At 48.5% G+C, this 21790-nt stretch overlaps 1 protein-coding gene across 2 annotated transcripts in view; it reads left to right on the plus strand.

The window, feature by feature from the left end:
- MINDY3 (MINDY lysine 48 deubiquitinase 3) overlaps positions 1-21790 on the plus strand; it is a 177803-nt gene that overhangs the window by 47329 nt on the left and 108684 nt on the right. For both annotated transcript variants that reach the window (XM_088478634.1, XM_088478633.1), the window contains exons 9-11: positions 7758-7837; positions 14645-14715; positions 19844-19924. In XM_088478634.1, coding sequence (XP_088334760.1) covers positions 7758-7837; positions 14645-14715; positions 19844-19924 — 232 coding nt within the window. The remainder of the gene's footprint in view (positions 1-7757; positions 7838-14644; positions 14716-19843; positions 19925-21790) is intronic.

Genomic DNA, 21790 nt, shown 5'->3' on the forward strand with positions numbered 1-21790 from the left:
TCCGCCTTGGGTGGATGTTCTATCCAGCTCCGTACAGAGTCTGGCGGCTTCATCCTCGGCGTTTCAGTCCATGTTGCAAGGTGATGTGCCACCAAGGGTGTCTAAACGTCCGGTTGTGAGTTCACTAGCTGCGCAGTTGTCGGACTCGGAAGTGTCCTCAGATGATGGAGAAATCCATGAGGACTCTGACTCTGATGTCATGGGGCAGGAGGTGGAAGCTAAGTCCTCCATTAATGTTCCAGCCTTAGTTAGGGCGGTGCGGGCTATCCTACATGTTGAGGATGATGCGCCGGCTCCTAGGTCGAAGTTTCCTAATTTTAAAAAGGCCAAGGTGACCTCAACTGTGTTCCCCCTGTCTGATCAATTATCAGATCATATGGCGGCGGCCTGGCAATTACCTAGTAAGAGGTTCCATCCACAGAAGAGGTTGGCGGCGAACTATCCTTTTCCTGAAGCTCATTGCAGGAAATGGGAAACTCCGCCGGCGGTGGATTCCCACGTTACCCGCTTGATCAAAAGCGCGACGCTGCCATTGCCGTCTATCTCCTCTTTGAAGGATCCCACGGACAGGAAGGTGGAGACTTGTTTAAAGTCCATTTATTCTCTTTCCGGGGCGGTGGCTCGCCCGTCCATGGCTATCTCCTGGGTGGCTAAAGCCATTGAGGCATGGGCCAATGCCTTGGAGGATACCTTTCCTGATGAGGCTCCGGATATCCAGAGAGCGTTAGTGGGACAGATGCGGGATGCAGCTTCCTATATTGGGGAAGCGTCTTTGGATGCCAGCCTGCTCACTTCTAGGGTGTCGGCTGCAGCGGTGTCTGCTCGGCGCTCCCTGTGGCTGAGGTCCTGGAGGGCTGATGCAGATTCAAAAAAGGGTCTGGAGGCCTTGCCTTTTAATGGTGATTTACTATTTGGTCCGGATTTGGACAGAATAGTGGATACTTTGGCTAAGTCCAAGTCGGCTTTTCTCCCTTCGGCCTCTGCGCCGGCTAAAGTGAGGAGCTCCTGCCTTTCGGTCCTTTCGGGTTCAGGGTAAGGCCAAGGGCCAGTCCTTCCCGAGACATTCGGCGACCAAGGCCGCACCCAAGCCCAAGAAGCAGGCATGGAGTGCTCGGCGCCCTTCTTCCAAGCAGGAGGATAAGCCTGCTGCCTGATGGGACGGGCCTCTCTCTGGGGGACCCCAGAGTGGGAGGCCGACTTCTCCAATTCGCCCAGTGTTGGCACAATACCACCACGGATGCCTGGGTTCGAGAAGTAGTCTCTCAGGGGTACGCCCTGTCTTTTCGGTTCAGGCCGCCCCACCAGTTTTTGTGTACGAGTCCTTCTCTGGACAAGACCAAAGCTGGTCAGATTCAGGTAGCTATAGAATCCTTGCTACAAGCAGGGGTCATTGTTCCCGTTCCGCAGTCTCAGCGCGGGACGGGGTACTATTCTACTCTGTTTCTGGTACAGAAACCCAATGGTTCTCATCGCCCTATCCTGAATTTGAAGTCTCTGAACAGATACCTCAGAGTTCCCAGGTTCAGGATGGAAACGTTACGTTCCATCATTCTGGCGATGGAACCCGGGGATTATATGGTCTCCCTCGATATCCAGGACGCCTATCTCCATGTGCCCATAGCACCGGCACATCAGCGGTATCTGAGGTTTGCTATCCTGAACCATCACTACCAATTTCGGGCGTTGCCTTTTGGCCTTTCCACGGCTCCGAGGGTGTTCACCAAGGTGATGGCGGTTATGGCCGCCCACCTTCGGGGTCAGGGTCTACGTCTGTTGCCGTACCTGGACGATCTTCTGCTGCTGGCGAGCTCCCCGGAGGTGCTTCTTCGACATCTCCACCTGACCATTGCTTGTCTTCAAGCACACGGGTGGTTGATAAACTGGAAGAAGTCCTCCCTGATTCCATCACAGCGGATGGCTCATTTGGGAGCCCTGCTGGATTCTCGTCAGCAGCGGATTTTCCTGACTCCAGAGAAGGTCTCCTCCCTGCAGCTGCGGATACACAGTTGCCTGAGCAGTTGCCGCCTGTCGGTCCATTCAGCTATGAGAGTTCTGGGGTCCATGGTGTCGACATTCGACATGGTGGAATTTGCCCAGTTCCATTCCCGGCCCCTGCAGGGGCTGATTCTATCGGAATGGAACGGGTTACCTCACCGGATCCGCTCTCAGATGCTGGTGTTGTCCACGGAGGTTCGGCAGTCTTTGGCTTGGTGGCTTCAGACGGCGCATCTGGTCGAGGGGCGCCCCTTTTGGATCCCGGACTGGGTCCTGCTCACGACGGATGCCAGTCTTCGGGGTTGGGGGGCAGTGACCGGCTCATTATCGCTTCAGGGTCGTTGGTCCGCGGAAGAAGCACTTCTCCCCATCAACATCCTGGAACTGCGGGCTGTGTACAGGGCCCTGCAGTCGTCCGGCCCCGCTCTTCACGGAAGGGCGGTTCAGGTGCAGTCCGACAACGCCACCACGGTGGCGTACATCAACCACCAAGGGGGAACTCGCAGTCGGGCAGCAATGTCGGAGGTGTCTCGCATTCTTGCTTGGGCGGAGTGTCACGTTCCAGCGATCTCGGCAGTCTTCATTCCCGGAGTCCTCAATTGGGAGGCGGACTTCCTCAGCCGTCACGATGTGCATCCCGGGGAATGGTCGCTTCACCCAGAGGTGTTTCAGCTACTCGTGGACAGGTGGGGGCTGCCGGAGCTGGACTTGATGGCCTCCCGTCACAATCACAAGTTGCCCGTTTACGGGTCAAGGACAAGAGACGCAGGCGCCTGTCTGGTAGACGCTCTGTCGGTGAAATGGACGTTTCACCTGGCGTATCTGTTTCCTCCGATATCCTTACTTCCTCGGGTTCTGCGGAAATTCAAGCAGGACGGCGGCACGCTCGTGCTGGTGGCTCCGGCGTGGCCCAGACGTCCTTGGTACTCCGATCTGAGGTGCCTCTCCATCGACGCTCCGTACCTTCTTCCTCAGCGTCGGGACCTGTTGTCTCAGGGGCCCTGCCTTTACCCGGATCTGGGTCGGCTGTCTTTGACGGCGTGGCTCTTGAGACAGCCGTCTTGAGGTCTAGGGGTTTCTCCAGTTCAGTGATTGGTACCATGCTTAGGGCACGCAAGCCTGCTTCCGCGCGGATTTACCACAGGGTGTGGCGCACTTATTTTCAGTGGTGTGAATCCAGAAACTATGATCCGCAGGTGTTCCGGGTTTCCAGAATCTTGGAATCTCTTCAATCGGGTTTGGACCTCGGCTTACGCCTGGCCTCTCTGAAGGTTCATGTGTCTGCTTTGTCCGTGTGGTTTCAGCGACGGATTGCTACACTGCCAGATGTTTACACCTTTTTCCAAGGTGTTCTCAGGATCCAGCCTCCCTTCGTGCCTCCGGTGGCTCCGTGGGACTTGACGGTGGTACTGAGGGTCTTGCAGGGTCCTCCTTTTGAGCCGCTTGAGTCGGTGGAGCTCAAGTGGCTGATGTTTAAGACCATTTTTCTCCTGGCAATTGCTTCGGCCAGGAGGGTTTCAGAATTGAGGGCGCTTTCCTGTCGCCCTCCTTTTCTGATTTTTCACCAGGACAGGGCAGTGCTCCGCACGCGTCCTGAGTTTTTGCCCAAAGTGGTTTCAAAGTTCCACATTAATCAGGAACTTGTTGTGCCAGCTTTTCAGTCACCTGATCTTTCTGCTGGTGAGGCTTCCTTGGATGTGGTCCGGGCACTTAGAATCTATGTGGACCGGACTGCTTCGGTTAGGAAGTCGGATTCTTTGTTTGTCCTCTTCGGTTTTCACAAGAGGGGTTGGCCTGCCAACAAGCAAACGTTAGCCCGTTGGCTTCGTTCAGTTATTTGTGAGGCTTATGCGCAGGAGGGTTTACCTGTGCCAGCCTCTGTTAAGGCTCATTCCACTCGTTCTGTGGGTCCCTCTTGGGCTGCTAGACGTGGCGCCTCCGCTGTTCAGCTGTGTAAGGCGGCTACTTGGTCTTCAATTCAGACGTTTTTGAGGTTTTATGCGTTTGACACCTTCGCCTCTCAGGATGCATCCTTTGGGCGCCGGGTACTCCTTTCAGCACAGGAGCGTCCCCGCCCTTAGTTGAACTGCTTTGGGACATCCCCAAGGTCAACCCTGTGGACCCCCTATGGACCCTGAAGTAGAAAACAAGAGATATGGTAAGAACTTACCTTTGTTATCTCTGTTTCTACGAAGTCCATAGGGTCCACAGGGCGCCCGCCCTGACGCACCTGGCTTCAAATGGGCTGTGTGGCTGGTCACCGGTTTTCCGTCTCCCATTTCTGTGAGTATGGTTTCTTGTGTGTTCCAGTCTTCCTTCTCTCTGTTTAGTCTCCTCCTCCGGCCTTAGCTGCTTACCAACTGAGGTGCCTGTGGCCGGGGCGGGGTATAGAGGAGGACGGACCCAAGTGCATCCTGGGAGCAGCAAAGCTTTAACTGCGTGGTGCCCGTGGATCCAGATCCAGCTATACCCCAAGGTCAACCCTGTGGACCCTATGGACTTCGTAGAAACAGAGATAACAAAGGTAAGTTCTTACCATATCTCTTGTTATCCCAGACAAATTAACCTTAAAGTCACTTAAGGTTAAATAGAGTTACATTGGTAACTCATGATTTGCATTGTTGTATGGTTGTTTGCATTCAATGTTTGCAACCATCCAAAATAAAGAATTATATTAAAATAAAAATTAAGGGAATTTATACTGAGATTTTGCCCCAAAGCTGGGTACACTACACACTATACGATGTGATAAATGATGTAACGGTCATCCCAATTTCCCCAAGTCCCAGGAGCACATAATCGCTATGCAATCTTCCGAACGACGGCATGATTTATCGTGTTGGGTGATCATATCCGATTAATCGTTTCTTCTGTACACAATGTGCTGTCCCACGTACACACTACACGATGTGCACCACATTGCGTCGTCCCATCTGCTGAGCAGCACAGCCAATCAGACGAAGCGATAAACGACGGGCTGGAATGACTGATCGGACGCGCACAGTATACAATAATTGTAGGAAATGGTTCATACTTCCATCTTGTTTCATATAGAAGAAAAGTTTTGCATGCCGGTTCTGTCCACAGGCATTTTCTGTACTCTGGGGGTCTTTCAGACCCGCTCGCGAGCGCAGGACGCTCGCAAGCGGGTCGATGTTCCCCTACTGCGCATGCGCACGACGGAGGGAGCTCCGTCGTGCGCATGCGCGAGACCCGACGAGCGACGGGCTCTCCATCGCTCCGGGTCTCGCACCAAAGGGGGCGTGCTGTCGATGTTGATTGACAGCACGCCCCCTTTGGTGGGCGTGCTGGGGGCGTGCCTGCCAGACGGAGGCGTTCCCATGGGAACGCCTACCGTCTGAAGCCGGCCCCACTGACATCACTAGTGATGTCAGTGGGAGTGAGTTTGGCTCTGATAGAGCCAAAATCACTCCAGGGCTTGCGGCAGCGAGACCCTACCGCAGGGTCTCCGTCGCAAGCCCGATGGTCGCGATGGTCAAGACCATCGCGACCATCATCATGGACGCTCGCATATGCTGTGGGTGGTCACCCACAGCTATGCGAGCGGCCAGGAGGCCGCCCCATTTTCATGGAGGAGGGCCCTGATTCAGAGCGAGCGCTCTGGTCAGAGCGTTCGGCTCTGAATCAGGCCCTCTGTGCCTGATTCATCACGGATCTCAATTGCAACAGCGTACGCAGATCGGCCGATGGTGCATACTGCATATGCATCGCAGTGTGCGTGAGTTAATATTGCGATCGCGCCATCACAAAGCCATCACAGAGTGAATGACGGGAGGTCAGCATTTGGGGGTGGTGACTGGGGACTGGTTGGAGAAACACAGGAGTGCCTGTCCATTTGAACACTGTTGCATGGGCGTGCATAAATTGGCCACTGTAACGGAATACGCAGCTTGAGTACTCACTGCGTGCGACGAGGTTAGCAATTTCTGAGTAAGATCTGACCTGTTGTAATTATGCGTGAGGGGCCGATGTTACCGATGTATACACAGGACTGCAAGGTATTACGGATGTGAGAGAGCAGCAGTGAGCGACTCCATGCTGGCTTTGCGATTGCGTTCATTAGCATATTTTTGCAGCAGACCTGCGTGCGTAATTGCAGCTGCGATCGCAATAGTGATCCATAGTGAATCAGGCCATCTGCTTATAACTGCCACAGGAACTCTGAGATTCTATTCTCTTTATCCTTGCGAGGCTGCAGTAGGGCCCGGCCGTCCCCCGTCGAGCCTGCAGTAGGGCCCGGCCGCCCCCTGCGAGGCTGCAGTAGGGCCCGGCCGCCCCCTGCGAGGCTGCAGTAGGGCCCGGCCGCCCCCTGCGAGGCTGCAGTAGGGCCCGGCCGCCCCCTGCGAGGCTGCAGTAGGGCCCGACCGCCCCCTGCGAGGCTGCAGTAAATTGCAAATTGCTCTCCTTAACTCAAGAAGTTTCCTTCCAGATAAGGGACACCGCAAACTCCGTTTTTGTCACTTACTCCACCCTTGTGTGTAGGTCCACCTTCTTCCAGTAATTATATATTCCCAGCCTCTGAACTGAAAATGAACAGCATGGAAGAGTGCAGAGATGCCTGCACCCCAGATGGCTGCTTAAAATTTCCTCCAGAGTACATATAGGGGTAAATTTGCTAAAAGTCTGTTTTACAAAACAAGTGTTTATTAAAGGCAAAACTTGCGACAAACGACTCCGCAGATTTACTATTGGTCTGTTTTACAACCGACCAAAACCCGAATGTACAACGATGGAGATAGACAAGTTTGTGAGAAGCACTGCACAGATCAGTATGATTTGTGCAGGCTTTGTTACATTGAAAAGCTTTGGAAGAGTTAAATTAAAAGTGTAGGATCTTCTCCAGAATCCATAAATCCATAACTGGACCTGGGAAAATAGGGAATCAAAACGGTATGGGGTTCCCCCTTATCTCCTATAACCAGCACCAGGCTGAACCAGCCATGGGATAATGCCATAGCAGGGGGACACACAGCGTGGGGTCACCTTGCCATCACATTAACCAGCCTCAAACTGGACAGTCCAGGGCTGGATTTCCCGGAAAGTCTGGAGTCTGGACCCCTTAACAAATGGGGTCTCCCCTCCCGAGCATCAATCAGCAACCAAGGGTTATTCCTCGCATCATGGTGGTGGTAGGTGCAGGTTTAATGTGTAATGAATATATAATATTATTTTTTACAGGCAGACTACAGGTACCAGCAAGCCTGCCCCAGCCTGACTGGGCAGGCCGTGGCAGGCTTGCTGGTACCTGTAGTCTGTCGTGACGGATGATAGTCATGACAGTGATGTCAGTCGTTTTGGTTTAGAACCTAAAACTTTAGTAAATTTACTTATTTAGTTTTTATTTCTGATTTGTTTATATATGATATTGCTCTTCCTTTTTTTTTTTTTAAAAGATGTCCAGCCAGATCTTTGTTCTAATACACAACCTGTCCCTCCAGCGATAGAAATCCCAATTATTAGAGCGTTATTTCTATCAGTTAGGAGGTGATCCCCCAGTTACCACTGAATGGTGTTGGGAACTTCTTGAGATTCTGTACTTCTGACAGCTTAGAATTGTTTTTGTCACCAAAGCAGCGATCGGTGTTGTCACACTTGCGTACGGCCCTGAATTGACCACCAGGTCGCTGTTTACCGCCCCAAGTCCATTTTTGTCATGTTAGGGTTTTGCTTGTTTACACGTTGCCCTTTTAAAATGTATGCGCTATTTATTTGTGGTTATTTCTCTTTCATATCTCTTGTAGCCAAAGTTTGATCAACCTCCTGCTGACCGGCCACGCTGTTTCCAATGTGTGGGACGGAGACAGAGAATGCTCAGGAATGAGTAAGTCACCCTCCTCTCCTCTTACTCCTGCTTACAGGAAATGTAAGGCTTCTTTTTGTACAGGGACTGGTGACGCTGCTTGCCGAATTCTACTGATTATTTCCGAGGGACAATCGGTGAACATTAAATGAAGGATACAGTGTAACATTTATGCAGCGTTCTCTTTTCAGTTGGGCTTTGCCAAGGGCAGGACACTTCACCCAAACGTAATTCTGCATGTTAAATACGGAAGTGTACTGTGTAATTACAGTAACCCTTTGATACAGAGGGTTTTTTTTATTTTCGCTCAAAATGTGCATCTTCATCTAAATAAAAATGGAAGCGGCAAAACTACTTTGCCAGAGTACATTGCCCACTGGGGAGTGCAGCACTTGTATATCTGTGTGCGACTGAGTCTGAATCCCTGAAAAGACAGCTCCGATGCAGGTGACCATGGCTTATCCTCACATCGGGTTCCTCTGTGCGGTTAAAGTCACAGCCTAAAGTCTATCTGTCTAATCTTAAAATGCCGACCATCGGCATGCCGGGTGACAAAATCCCGGCATTGGAATCCTGAACCAGGGCCTAGACACCGGCACCTGAATGCCGGCATGAGGGGAGATGCCGACACCGGGATTCGGGCATGCCGATGGCTAGTACTGCTGGAGCCCTTAGGTCTTAGCCGATGGGGGGGTTCGTTTTAGGCACCCTGGGGGGGGGGGGGTAGGGTTAGCCTACGGGAGGGGGGAGGTTAGGGTTAGTTTACGGACAGGGGGGTTAGAGTTAGGCACCACGTGGGGGGGAGGGTTAGTTTTAGGCACTAACTGGGAGGGTTAGGGTGCGGGGTAGGAAGGGTTGGGGTGCATAACAGGAGGGCTAGGGAGTTAAGGAGGGAAGGTTAGGGTACTTACCTCTTCCCTGTCGGGATTCTCGGCATTGGGATGCCGCTGTTGGTCTTTTGACAGCTGGCATCCCGGGTTCTGGGATTTCGTACCCAACCCATACCTAAACACTCCACCGACAAAGCGGTACTCAGGGGTCTAATAAAACTATGGTGCCGTGGTGCCTTCCTAAATTCAGCACATCCAAAGTCACATATTTGTCCTGGAACAAAAGGAGGCTGCACTCCGGGACTTGTAGTCGTATAAAAGTATATTCATAAAACTGACGTTTCAGAGATCCAAAGGCTTTTTATCAACGTGCAAATAACAAAGGAAAACCATTTACCCTAAGGTATCTGTGTATGTGTGTGATATGGATCTATAAAACATATACTGGTGTGATGTTCTCTGTAGTTGTACAGATGTAGCCAGTAGATGGCGGTAGCGCCATGTTGAAGTGTGCTTATTATTTAGCTTGTATGATTGGAGAACATGGAAAAATGTCGTCTTGTTCCAGAGTTGGCTGACCTCCCTGAGCACTTACAGGTCTGACGAGAGGAAATACTTTTTTTTTCATTCCGGCAATTTTAGGCTGTCTGTACTTCACCATTATTAAAAGTTTTATTCCTTTTAAGTACTAATGAGGCTTGGATGTAATATTCCAATCCAAAGGCTAGGAAAGGAAGATGAAGGAGATAACAGATTGTGTTCTTTTATCCCTTAAGAAATCATTTGGCTTAAACTAAGTCCTAACATTATCTGCTGTACTATAGTGCTGGGAGCAGTGCAGCGCTGGAAGAGCCTGACATCTTCACAAATCGCTTTCTCTGCTGCGAGAACTTGTTTTTGTGGTGTCTTAAAGCGGCAATACCATGTAGAAATGATGGCTGTTTCCTAACGTCGCTATGGCAGGTTATAAAAATAATGCTGCTATTTGCCATGGTTCCTTAGCTTGTTTCTTCAGGCTGCTGTTGATATCAAATTCTGCACAGTGTCATGGACTACCATGGCAACCACAGTCATGTGGCACATGATAGAGTGAGCAGAGAGGCTTTGGAACTCCTATTTCCAGCTGTGTGTGTTGTAAAATCCTCTTCTTCCTCGTCCTCCTCCCGCTGCCATTATATGACTTGCTGTGAGCTGACAGCCATCCTTTTGAAAGTAGTTATTGACTTGTCAGACAGGTAAGAAGGTCTGTCGGATGCATGCCTATAAGGTACTTATCTTGTTCTTTAAATAAAAAATAACCCTGCCTTAAGTCATTTCTTACACAGTGTTTAAAGAGCCATTATTAATATACTAATAGATTTGATCTGTACTTATACTTACCCAGGGGCAGGTTCTCCGATCGGCTGTTATGCCTCCATCGCCAACATTGGAAGCCGTTCTTGATTATTATATAGATTTAAGCTTTTTCAAGTGATGTTTAGCCTAATGTTTGGAAGTGTTGCTTGTAATAACCGGTTTGATTTTTGTAATCACCCAGCAGCCCCCAATGCCTGTAAAAAAATTAAAATAAAATGTGTTTGTCTAAATGACTTCAAGTAAATAAAGATTAATGCCAAGAATACGTACAATGGTATTACTATTTCACCTGTAGTTTACTGGGGTCTCCATCGATGGTGTCAAAGTAGCGTTCCCGCTAAGCTGTTTTAACCGGGCGCCCTGCCCCCAAGGCAGAATGTCCTTTTGACGGTGCCCTGCTAAAATAATCTGGCGAGTACCATCCTCACCCACGAGACACTGCGGCCCGTGGGTGGAAAAAATAGCGGTGCAGCGATCACCGCCAGTGAATAGATGCCATGCACACAGCATCTATTCACATAGAGAGGGAGAGCTTTGGAACAGCCCGGCATGTCCGTAAGTGCCGCGCACGCCCTCGAGAGTGATGAAAAGGTGGCGCGTCTTAAAGAAACTCCCCTTTTCTCAAGGCCACTCCCCATTGCCATCTGCGCATGTAGCAGCGACGTCCAGCCGAGTAAGTTGGTGCCGGCGGTGCCCAGTCCTGTTTAAAGCGGTAACTGCAACACCCAGCCCTGTGTAAATCGGAAACGCAGATAGTGCCATGATCCCCGGCTGTCATTCATGGACATTGAAACGGATTGAGAGCGGAGTGTCCTGGTAAAAACACCGGGTGGTGCCCCCGTGAAATAGGCCATGGGAAGAGCATTGACATCTGTCCCGCCCCTGTTTTTATTGTACAGTAGCCTAATCCTTATTTGTAGCCATCCTAGGACACTATCATGGATGGATCTGTCTGTTACAAAATATAATTGTTTGATATCAGTTTTCTTGGTGCTTCGAGACTGTGCACCTGCGTTTTCTTTTTTCTGCATGGCACTACAAGTCTCAGCATGGTAACACCTCTTATTATGTTTAAAATTAGGGTGTGCAGTCCAGGCCCCACCCCGTGTTGCAAGGTATACTCAGACCGGGTCATATAGCATTTGCAGCAGCAGGTCATACACTATGGCCCTCATTCAGAGCCGTACGCTCTGAGCAGAGCGCACGCTCTGAATGAGGGCCGGGCTCCATTTTCATGGAGCGTCCTCCTGGACGCTCGTATAGCTGTGGGTCACCACCCACAGGCTATACGAGCGTGCTTTGTGATGGCCGCGATGGTCGAGACCATCGCGACCATCGAATTTGCGAGCCGGAGCCTGCGGTTGAGGTTTTCAACCGCAAGCTCCGGAGTGATTTTGGCTCTATCAGAGCCAAAATCACTCCCACTGACATCACTAGTGATGTCAGTGGGCCGGCTTCTGACGGGAGGCGTTCCCGTGGGAACGCCCCCGTCAGGGAGGCACGCCCACCAAAGGGGGCGTGCTGTCAATCAACATTGACAGCACGCCCCCTTTGATCGGACACAACGAGCGAAGGACTTTCCTTCGCTCGTCGCGTCTGGCGCATGCGCACGACGGAGCTCCCTCCGTCGTGCGCATGCTCAGTGCATAACATCGACCCACTTGCGAGCGGACAGCCGCTCGCGAGTGGGTCTGAATCAGGCCCTATGATCTGTATGCAAGTATTGATGGGATGCGTCTTCTATACATTATGTGCAGGGACAGACCTATTAAAATGCCGGGTTTTCCTGCATAAAAAAGCCACGGCATCTACGGGTTTAAAAAATGTTTGTTCGCTGCGTTTACGGTCAGACGTTCTTTTGCGGCGTGCAGCTTTGTATTGGCAGATAAAACCTCATACCTTACATTGGGCAACATATAATAAACCCAGATTTTACACCACACATTTGCCAGCCTGTGCCCATCACTACACATACAGGACATGAATACATATTACTTTACCTGCCAGTAACACCAAGACGGTTCCCAGATGGAACATGTACAAAGAACTGCGTCATGACCTGCTTGTCCTGTGTAATTACACTACAGTGCTGAAAGGATGTTGAAGCAACATTAGAAACAGACATGTTCCAGTCAAGAGGATGCATTTCCAGGGTGTCATGGCAACTGGGATTTGTACAGTGTAGCCAAACGTGTGCACCAGAAAGGTGTACGACCTAAGGGTGCAGCGCTTCTATTGGCTTTTGCTTCCCTTCAGCTTTTGAGGGTTGGGTACGGAGTTCCGATGGTTAAAGTGATGGTGATTTTTGGTAAGTATTCTAAGTCTAACCCTATCCCGCAGCTTAACTCTAACCGTCCCTTCCAGCACCCTAACCCTCCACTCCTGCAGCCTAACCCTAATTACTTACCATTTGAAGCTGTCGGCATTTTGACCTGTCGGAATCCCGCAGCCGGTATAGTGAGCACCAGTGTTCTGACTGTCGTCTTGCCGACTGCATCCCACTTTTGGGGTATTTTTTTCCCTTATTTTGACAGAATGTGGCCTTTACACACGACAATACGGTAATAAGGCATTATATGTATGTTTGTGTGTATATCTTGCACAGGACACTGCAAAAACCTAATTCACAACCTCATTTTCTCCCTCATTGACTTTTGCAATAGCCTCCTTACCGGTCATCCCCTAGTCAGAGTTTCATCCCTATAGTGCAGAGGTTAGACTGTCTTTCTTGTAAAATGTTCTTCTACTGCAGCTCAGCTCTCAGTCCCTACATGATTTTACTAAATCCAATCTAAATTACTTCTAAGATGCAAAACCATCAACTAAACTGTACTTGGTTTGAGACACATTAGTGATGCAAATATCTCTCAACTCTGTCTGCGCAAAATCTGCGTCTCTCATCCACACTTATTACCTGCTCCCATTCACTGTTACTTTTTTCACATTCAAACATTCTCTGACAGCTCCCCTCTTCAGGCAAATTATATCAAATTCCCGAACCATCCGCTTAATCTACATTAGCTGTTCTACCCAAAAACCTCCCCTCCACACAGTTCACACAAAACTTACATGTGTTCTTTTTCTAAAACTACAGTCATACCCCAAGCCAGCATTGCTGTGTGACTGGATAATATAGCCCATCAAGTGCTTTTTACCCTTCATATCTAGCTGGTCCAATATGCATTATGTAGATCATATACTTCATGTATCAAACTGTTATTTCCCTATAGATTGTAAGCTTGGGGGCAGGAATTTTTTTTACCTCTCTGTGAAGGGCAATGGATTATGCTGGCAAAATATAACTGTTAACAGAAGGGGCTTTGATGGCCACCAGATGAATGACCCTTGTCCCAGGCAATATATATGTATATCTAATACACATGTAGCTATTCTTTCCTTGGTTTTTTACTTCCTATTCTTTGGGAACCAGATGGATATTGTGTGTGTTCTCATACTCGCTGGGGCACATCTGACCTGTTCAGTCCCGGATTGATGGATTTCTGCTGGAGTGATGTGTGTATGAAAGGGATGTGGCTGCTGGCACTGCTACCTGAATAAAGCTGTACGCAGCCAGCCTAAGTGGGTCGTTATGGTTTTTACTTTGAAAATACCAGATCGCACAGCTGATATGGTTCCACTGTGGTGAGCACTACAGTATCACTATGTCTAGAATTTATATAGGAGGATTGTGTATTGCAGCGTTGAACTTATCGGAGTGCTGGTGTGCAATGCATTAGGCCTTGTTTGTCACAAATGATAAATCGGAGCTAAGAAGCAACTTGAAAGGAGCCGTTTATCTTTTTATAATATCAATGTTAGACTATGATTTCTAGTTATACCTCTCATGTGTATCCTACAGGGGTTCTCAAAGCCAAACATCCAATATCACCAACAGGTGGGGCCGGATTAAGGCTTGTGCGGGCCCCGGGGCAACTGAGTTCTGGGTACCCCTCCTTAAACAATTGCCACCCCACTAATAAAATTGACAATCTTCCTACCTGAACGCCTGCGTCACGCAAGCTCGCCGCCGCTGTTATGCCCCTTACCTTGAATGCACTGACCAGCGGTGTATTACTTCATGTCTGTGAGCCGGCTCCTGGCAGCAGACGTGATGTAATACACTACAACGCTGCCGGGAGCTGTCCAGATTGGGGTGATATTTGCTGCGGTGTGTGTGTGGGCCTTTAGGTGACCACCCCCTCCTTTGAGTAATCCATCCTTGCCAACAGGCCAGGTTTAGGCTTTCAGGTGGATAATTTCTGACCGAACAAAATAGATGAACTCCCCTGTACATGATTAAAGAAATACTGAAAACATGGCCTGTAGGCAGTGCTTGAGGATTGGTGTTTGCTACAGTAGAAAAATACTTATTGTACATTTCGCACACGTTTTACCTTGCCTGGGTTCTGTCCGCTCTGAGCTGAACCCTACAGGGTAAGTGACAGCACGATTTCCAATCTATCTAAGTAAAAAATAGTACATTTCAATAGTGATTTGCTGTTATTTTCAGAATAAATGCATATGAGATTCAAAATGAAATTGTGCTACTAAGATGTCAGTCAGACATGGGTAACTAATCATTATGCCAGGTTGCATTAGATCTACAATAATTATTCCCCTTTTTATTTTTTTTTTCCACCAGAATTGCTGGGTATTCACAGCCAGGCACACGTAGGTTTCCTGACACTAATGGAGTCCCTGCGATACTGCAAGGTAAGCTCCTCCAATCAGTCACTGACTCCTATAGACATTCTTATTTCCAGAACATTAAGCCTTCCCAAGACTAGACTGCTAGGTCTGGAGGCAGCTTTAGGAGACCAACGTTTGCGGACTGCAGCGAAACAGTCCTGTCGGAACGTGATCTCGTGATGGATAGACTCTTCCCGTTTGCTTTCCATCATCATGGTCAGACCACTTCTCAGATTCTGTTTGCTGCAGATATTATTTTCCGCAGACAAAAACTGTACTGTGTAGATGCTAATAAAACGCATGTAATGTGATCGGCCATATGTTTTGTGGTGGAGCCATTACATAGCTTTTCCTTTCTGTTACTAAAAAAGAATCGTTAATGCCATGTGAAATAATTGTCTTTATTTTAATTTAATCCCTATGGAGTAAGTTCAAAAATACAAGAAATGGATGATTTACTTGGACATAGCTTGGTATAACGTGTAACCGATACATTTTGCTGATTGTTTTTAGACTGACCAATAAGTTGACACTTTTTAGTATATTGTTTGTCTTCTGTTTTCTACCTTTACTTTTAAAACAGCGATTGTCATACTCTTTCAAGGGGTGTGGTATATTTTATCGACTTTCTTTGGGAAACTTGACATGGTGGTAATATCGACATACTTGGCATGTTGACATTGACCACGTCTACATTTATCGTGTTGACATGATTAGAGTGTCGACAAAACATTCCATGGTAGTCTAGTGGTGATTTACCGGGTCAGGCGGCTGTAGCAGTGTTTTCTGGGTCCGGCGGTAAAGTCCTGATTTCCAACGGCACCAGGGGTGCTTCTGGCAGTAACTATGACCAACCATAACACTCCCCTCCTGTAGCCTAACCCTACTCCTCCACTGCCGGTCCATGCAGAATGTCGGCATTTCACATGTTGATATTTATTAGCACTGTCAACGCTGTGAATGTCGACATGACTACAATCCCCTTTCAAGTGCTATCATACAGGCAAAAAGTATGTTTGCAGTTATCTAGGGCAGTTCAGTCAAAATCAGTGGTAAGCAATATCACTGTCCTAATTTCATAAATAGACCACAATCCCGCATATTTTAAAGTATACATCTTTAATTGGTTGACCAGCCCCGCCACTTTAAAAAAAGAAATAAATTCGACCTGCTCCAGCTCCACACTCTGATCTGCTCTCCAATCTCCCAACTTTCCGCTGCCCACTCTGATCTGCTCTCCCAACTTTCTGCTCCACACTCTGATCTGCTCTCCAATCTCCCAACTTTCTGCTCCCCACTTTGATCTGCTCTCCACTCTCCCACCTTCCAGCTCCTCACTCTGATCTACTCTCCACTCTCCCACCTTTCTGCTCCTCACTCTGATCTGCTCTCCACTCTCCCACCTTTCTGCTCCCCACTCTGATCTGCTCTCCAATCTCCCAACTTTCTGCTCCCCACTCTGATCTGCTCTCCACTCTCCCACCTTCCAGCTCCTGACTCTGATCTACTCTCCACTCTCCCACCTTTCTGCTCCTCACTCTGATCTGCTCTCCACTCTCCCACCTTTCCGCTCCTCACTCTGATCTGCTCTCCACTCTCCCAACTTTCCGCTCCCCACTCTGATCTGCTCTCCAATCTCCCAACTTTCCGCTACCCACTCCCACCTTCCAGCTCCTCACTCTGATCTGCTCTCCACTCTCCCACCTTTCCGCTCCTCACTCTGAGCTGCTCTCCCCTCGCCCAACTTTCCGCTCCTCACTCTGAGCTGCTCGCCACTCTCCCAACTTTCCGCTCCTCACTCTGGTCTGGTCTCCACTCTCCCAACTTTCCGCTCCTCACTCTGGTCTGATCTCCACTCTCCCACCTTCGCGCTCCTCACTCTGGTCTGATCTCCACTCTCCCACCTTCCCGTTCCTCACTCTGGTCTGGTCTCCACTCTCCCACCTTCCCGCTACTCACTCTGGTCTGCTCTCCACTCTCCCACCTTCCCGGTCTCCACTCTCCCATCTTCCCGCTCCCCCCTGCCACTGAGCAGCATTGTTTTCTAGGCGACTGTGATCAACCCATTAGCGGGAGGCAATGCTGTTAACTTTAGAGCAGGGGTTCCCAATCACGGTCCTCAAGGCACACTAACAGTCCAGATTTTAAGTATAGCCGTACTTGAGAACAGGTGTCTTAAGTAGTACCTCGGTTGTTTTGATTTAACCATCTGTGCTTAACCATGAATATCACTAAAACCTGGACTGTTAGAGTGCCTTGAGGACCGAGGTTGGGAAACACTGCTTGAGAGACTCTAGTTGTGCTGGAGCCGTCAGTGGGAGCAAGCGGTGTAAAACCTACTCTGTTTATTAGTTTGGAGTAGAGGGGCATTTTTTGTATTTGCAGTTGGATATTGTGTGTTTTTGCTTTGTGCATGCTCCGGAGCTGAGCGTACGCCACTCCGTTTTATCTTCGCTTGCGACTGAAAGGATGGAACCGGGTGTTTGCACGTAGACAAAATTAAGGCGGGCATGTCGACGGCATTGCAGGGTTGGGTGTACAGATAATTTATGCCTGTTTTCATATATATATATATATATATATATATATATATATATATATATATAATTTTGCACCAGGGCTGTTGCAATTTTGTACTGACTATGATGACTGGTATGAAACCAAAAGCACAGATATGGGAGTTCCGGCTGCAGAGAGGTTTACAATTCAACATGCGGGCGGAATATGTACGTTTGGCTCCATGCAAGCAATGCAGGAGCAATTACTACCCATTTGCATTCATCTCTGCTTCGGGCCCAAAATGTGTATTCAGAAGTAGGACACAAATGGTGCATGCTAATTCTTATGAGTTGATCTGTGATGTCCATGCAGAGTGCATGGAAAAAATGTTCTCCTCTGCTCCAAGAATTTCAAGTGTTCTAAATACTGCAGTGATTTATGAATGATTTGTACACTTACACAAGCTGTTTTCTGTAGTACACGTGCGGGTATGTTACTGCTCATAATGTTTGATGCTTGACAGCATTTTACTCAGAAGCCTATAAATGGAGGGGAATTTACTAGCTTAGAAATCTACATTTCTGCTTTCACCATCTGAGAAAGACGTCAAACCCTTTCCATAACCAAGAGCCCAAATCTTCTAATCTGATCCTTCACGGAAAGCACTGTAGACATTTGTACGCTTGTCTTTTATCTCGGGGTAATGTGTTGAACTGTAATAAAAAAAAAAAAAATCATCTGATGTTGTGCGTGAATGGAAAATATTGAGATTTAATACTGGGATTGTTAATTAAGGTGTGAAAAGCATAAAACAGAGAATATTCACAAGTTTTATTTATTTTGAAAATCATACACACGGTCTGATGCAAAATGTTTGATTCAAGAATAAATTAGCAGTAAATGACTATAGACTGTAAAGACTGAGGATTTTATTGTTGGGATGCAGAGGTTGCATTTGTATGAAAAAGTAATAATTATCTAATGTAAGTATTTTCAAAACAATGTATCTTTTTTTTAATTATACGTCTTCACCGATTTTCTATAATTGTGTTACTACTTCGCCATTTAGCAATCTGCTGATCTCTGAGAGTGCTACATTTTGTAATAATTGTGTAATAACATTTTTGGGTGCCTGGGGTGATCTGTCCTTAAATAAACCCTACTTAGATCCTGACTCTCGAATGGCCACCCTATCTTTCTACTCTCAAGCCTCTCGAGGTGATTGTCTACCTACGCCTTAACACATTCTTCTCCCATTCTCTTCTCTCCACTCTTCAGTCTGGTCCCATCCCCCTCCATTCCACCAAAACTGCCCTCACCCTGGTCACAACAACCTTATCACCCTCAAATCACCTCTTTATATCCCATAGGTCTCTGCTACTTTGTTCTCTTGGTACTCTTATCTCTGATCCTTCTTTGTCTCTACAACTAACTCCACCTCTCTTTCATTTTGTCTACCGGATGGTGTTCCCCAAGAGTTTGTCTTTGGCCCCCTTCTTTGCTCTCTACACCACTTCCCTGGAGGATATAATCAGCTTCATCGGACTCCAATATTATCTTTACGTTGATAACACTGAAATCTCTTCCTATATGACAGTATGTCTCCTGAAACTTAACATGGCAAAGACTGTACTCACTGTTTTACACCTTCAAGGATCCCTATCCCTCTCCTTCTCTCCCTCTCCTCTCAAACATCACCCTTCTGTCCCCAGTGTCCACTGCCTCAATTCCACTCTCCCCTTCATTCCCTATGTTCAAGCCATTTCTCAGTTTTGTCTCCTTGTCCCCTTCAACTACTCTGACACGGTCTGCTTGCCCATATGAATGTTGTGCCTCCCCTCTGTGACTCTCCACTGTCTAATGACTCTAGCTCCAGTGACTCTAGCTCCAGTGAGTTGTCCTACCCTTTACTTGTGACTCCTTGTCTGTGATTCTATTGCTATACTAACATCCTGCATCCTGAGACCATTCATGTGTTGGGTTGCTTCTCAGCCAAGGGAGTGGGCTCACTCACAATTTTGCCTAAAAACACAGCCATGAATAAAGAATGGTACCAAAACATCCTCCAAGAGTAACTTCTCCCAACCATACCAGAACCGTTTGGTGACGAACAATGCCTTTTCCAGCATGATGGAGCACCTTGCCATAAGGCAAAAGTGATAACGAAGTGACTCGGGGAACAAAACATAAAAATTTTGGGTCCATGGCCAGGAAACTCCCCAGACCTTAATCCCATGGAGAACTTGTGGTCAATCATCAAGAGGCGGATGGACAAACAAAACCCCACAAATTCTGACAAACTCCAAGCATTGATTAGGCAAGAATGGGCGGCCATCAGTCAGTATGTGGCCCAGAAGTTGATTGACAGCATGCCAGGGCGCATTGCAGAGGTCTTGAAAAAGAAGGGTCGACACTGCAAATATTGCCTGTTTGCATAAACTTAATGTAGTTGTCAATAAAAGCCTTTGATACTAACAGTATGAAATGCTTGTAATGTTACTTCAGTATACCATAGTAACATCTGACAAAAAGGTCTAAAAATACTGAAGCAGCAAACTTTATGAAAACCAATACTTGTGTCGTTCTCAAAACTTTTGCCCATGGTTGTATGGTGTGAGCTCTTCAGTTGTATTTTCCTTTTGTCCTTTCTCAGGTGGGCGCTTTTCTGAAATCCCCCAAATTTCCCATCTGGGTAATTGGCAGCGAAACGCATCTGACGGTGTTTTTCACCAAGGTAAGAGATTTGGCATTGCCATCTCTACTCTTTGTATTGTGCCTGCAGAATATTGATTTAGAGCCTGATCCTGAGTCTTGCATTGCCTGGACCATTGCAGCGCGTTTTGCCGTAGTTGTGTATGCGACTTTATGCTGATGCTAGTATCGGCCCTTCCCCTGGGGTACAAGCCTGCGTCTGATTGTGCAAGGACTGTGCCGCGCACTGTCTGTGTCTTCAGACCCTGTAATACCACTTGGTGAGTCATTAGACGCCATCATCGAAACTTTGGTAGGTGCAGATTTTCCCTTCGATGTAGGAGTCTGTGTACGCAACTAGTTCAGCAACACGCCCACGTCACCCCGATAACACGCCCATAAGACGGACTCTCTCCGTGCGGCTTTATGGTCGCCTTCCAGTCCCCACCCAGGAATGCCCAGCACATTTCCAATACATTTCTGATACTGCGCATCTTCATTGCAGCACTGTGTAACGCATGCGTTGTAGGAGTTTTAGGGTAAAACGCTGAACTTCGTGAACATCTGCATTGCGTGTGACTCAGAATCAGACCCTATATTGCAATATTATATATAAAAATCGAAAGCCTGCTTTATTAATTCACAATAATTAAAGTGGTTCCCACCAAGATTCTTTTTGTCCACTTTTACAGAGCAGCGTATGATAGGATCAGTAATCGTTCTCATTTGTTGCAACTGTTGGTATATTTGGATATAGTATTTCTACATCAGGGTCCATAGGGTATCCATAGGATACCTTGGGGTATAGGTGATGACGTCAGGCATCGGGCACCATAGAGTTAAGTTTTCAGCCTCCCAAGATGCACTAGGGTCCCCCTCCTATACCCCGCCCCCGAGCCAAGGCATCTCAGTTTCGTTGGTGCCCGGCTCGGAGTCGGATGCACCTGTTTAGAGGGGGGCTAAGGATAGCCCCTGAAGTTTTTCTTCGCAGCAGCTGTGGCTGGTCATCTGGAAGTACAACATGGACAGTCATTACCGACGTCCATGCTGTCTTCTCTACACCCCCGCCGGTACCAGAACGCCGGTACTGATCCGGGGATGCTGGTAAGCATCTGGGGTCACAGCTAGCGGTGACCCCAGATGTTTGGGACCATGGCCGGATTCAAGGGGGCAGCAGGTAAGCAGTGGGGTCCCGCGGTGGGTCCCTGCTGAGCACATGGTCCAGAGTCCCCAGGCAGGGGGTTCCCTGGGGACTGGCTGCAGCGTGGAGCCAGGTAACTAACATGCGCTTCCACTACCCCCTGGGACAGCGGACCGCAGCTGAGCGGTAGCGCTGCGGTGTCCCAGGGGTTAATTGCATGCCAGGGGAGCCTTCCCTGTACACAGCCGGCGCCTCCCCCGCTGCACACAGCCCTCTCTGCATCTGCTGACTGGCCCTGTGGCAGCGCTCCTCCCCCAGGAACCTCCCTGGGCTTGTTTCGCCAAAGCGCTTACAACCCTAGTGGGCCAGTTAGCTCCGCAGCCTGCGTTTTCACAGCTGGGATTGTCCCAGCAGTCAGTGGTGTCGTCACCCATGCAGGGGTTCCCGAGACAATTGATGGTACCCCACAGTCTCCAAATCTCCCCTCCCCAGGTCTCTCAGGAGCCTGCGTGGGTTAATTCACTGACAAGTTCTGTACAGCATTTGTTGGACGTGTTACAAGGGGAGTCTGTGTTGCGGCCACAGAAGCGGCCGGTGGCGTCTTTGTCCGCTCCATATGAGGATGACGACGGGACGTCTGATGATGGGGAGATTCTGAATCTTTCTGACCAAGAACCTCTCCATACTAAAGAGTCGGACGCTAAGTCCAAGGTTTATATTCCTGGACTTATTTGGGCAGTCCGTACGGCTTTAGTAATTGAGGATGAA

This window comes from Taudactylus pleione, unplaced genomic scaffold (genome assembly GCF_031769625.1).
Source record: "Taudactylus pleione unplaced genomic scaffold, aTauple2 ptg000216l, whole genome shotgun sequence".
Lineage (NCBI taxonomy): Eukaryota > Metazoa > Chordata > Amphibia > Anura > Myobatrachidae > Taudactylus > Taudactylus pleione.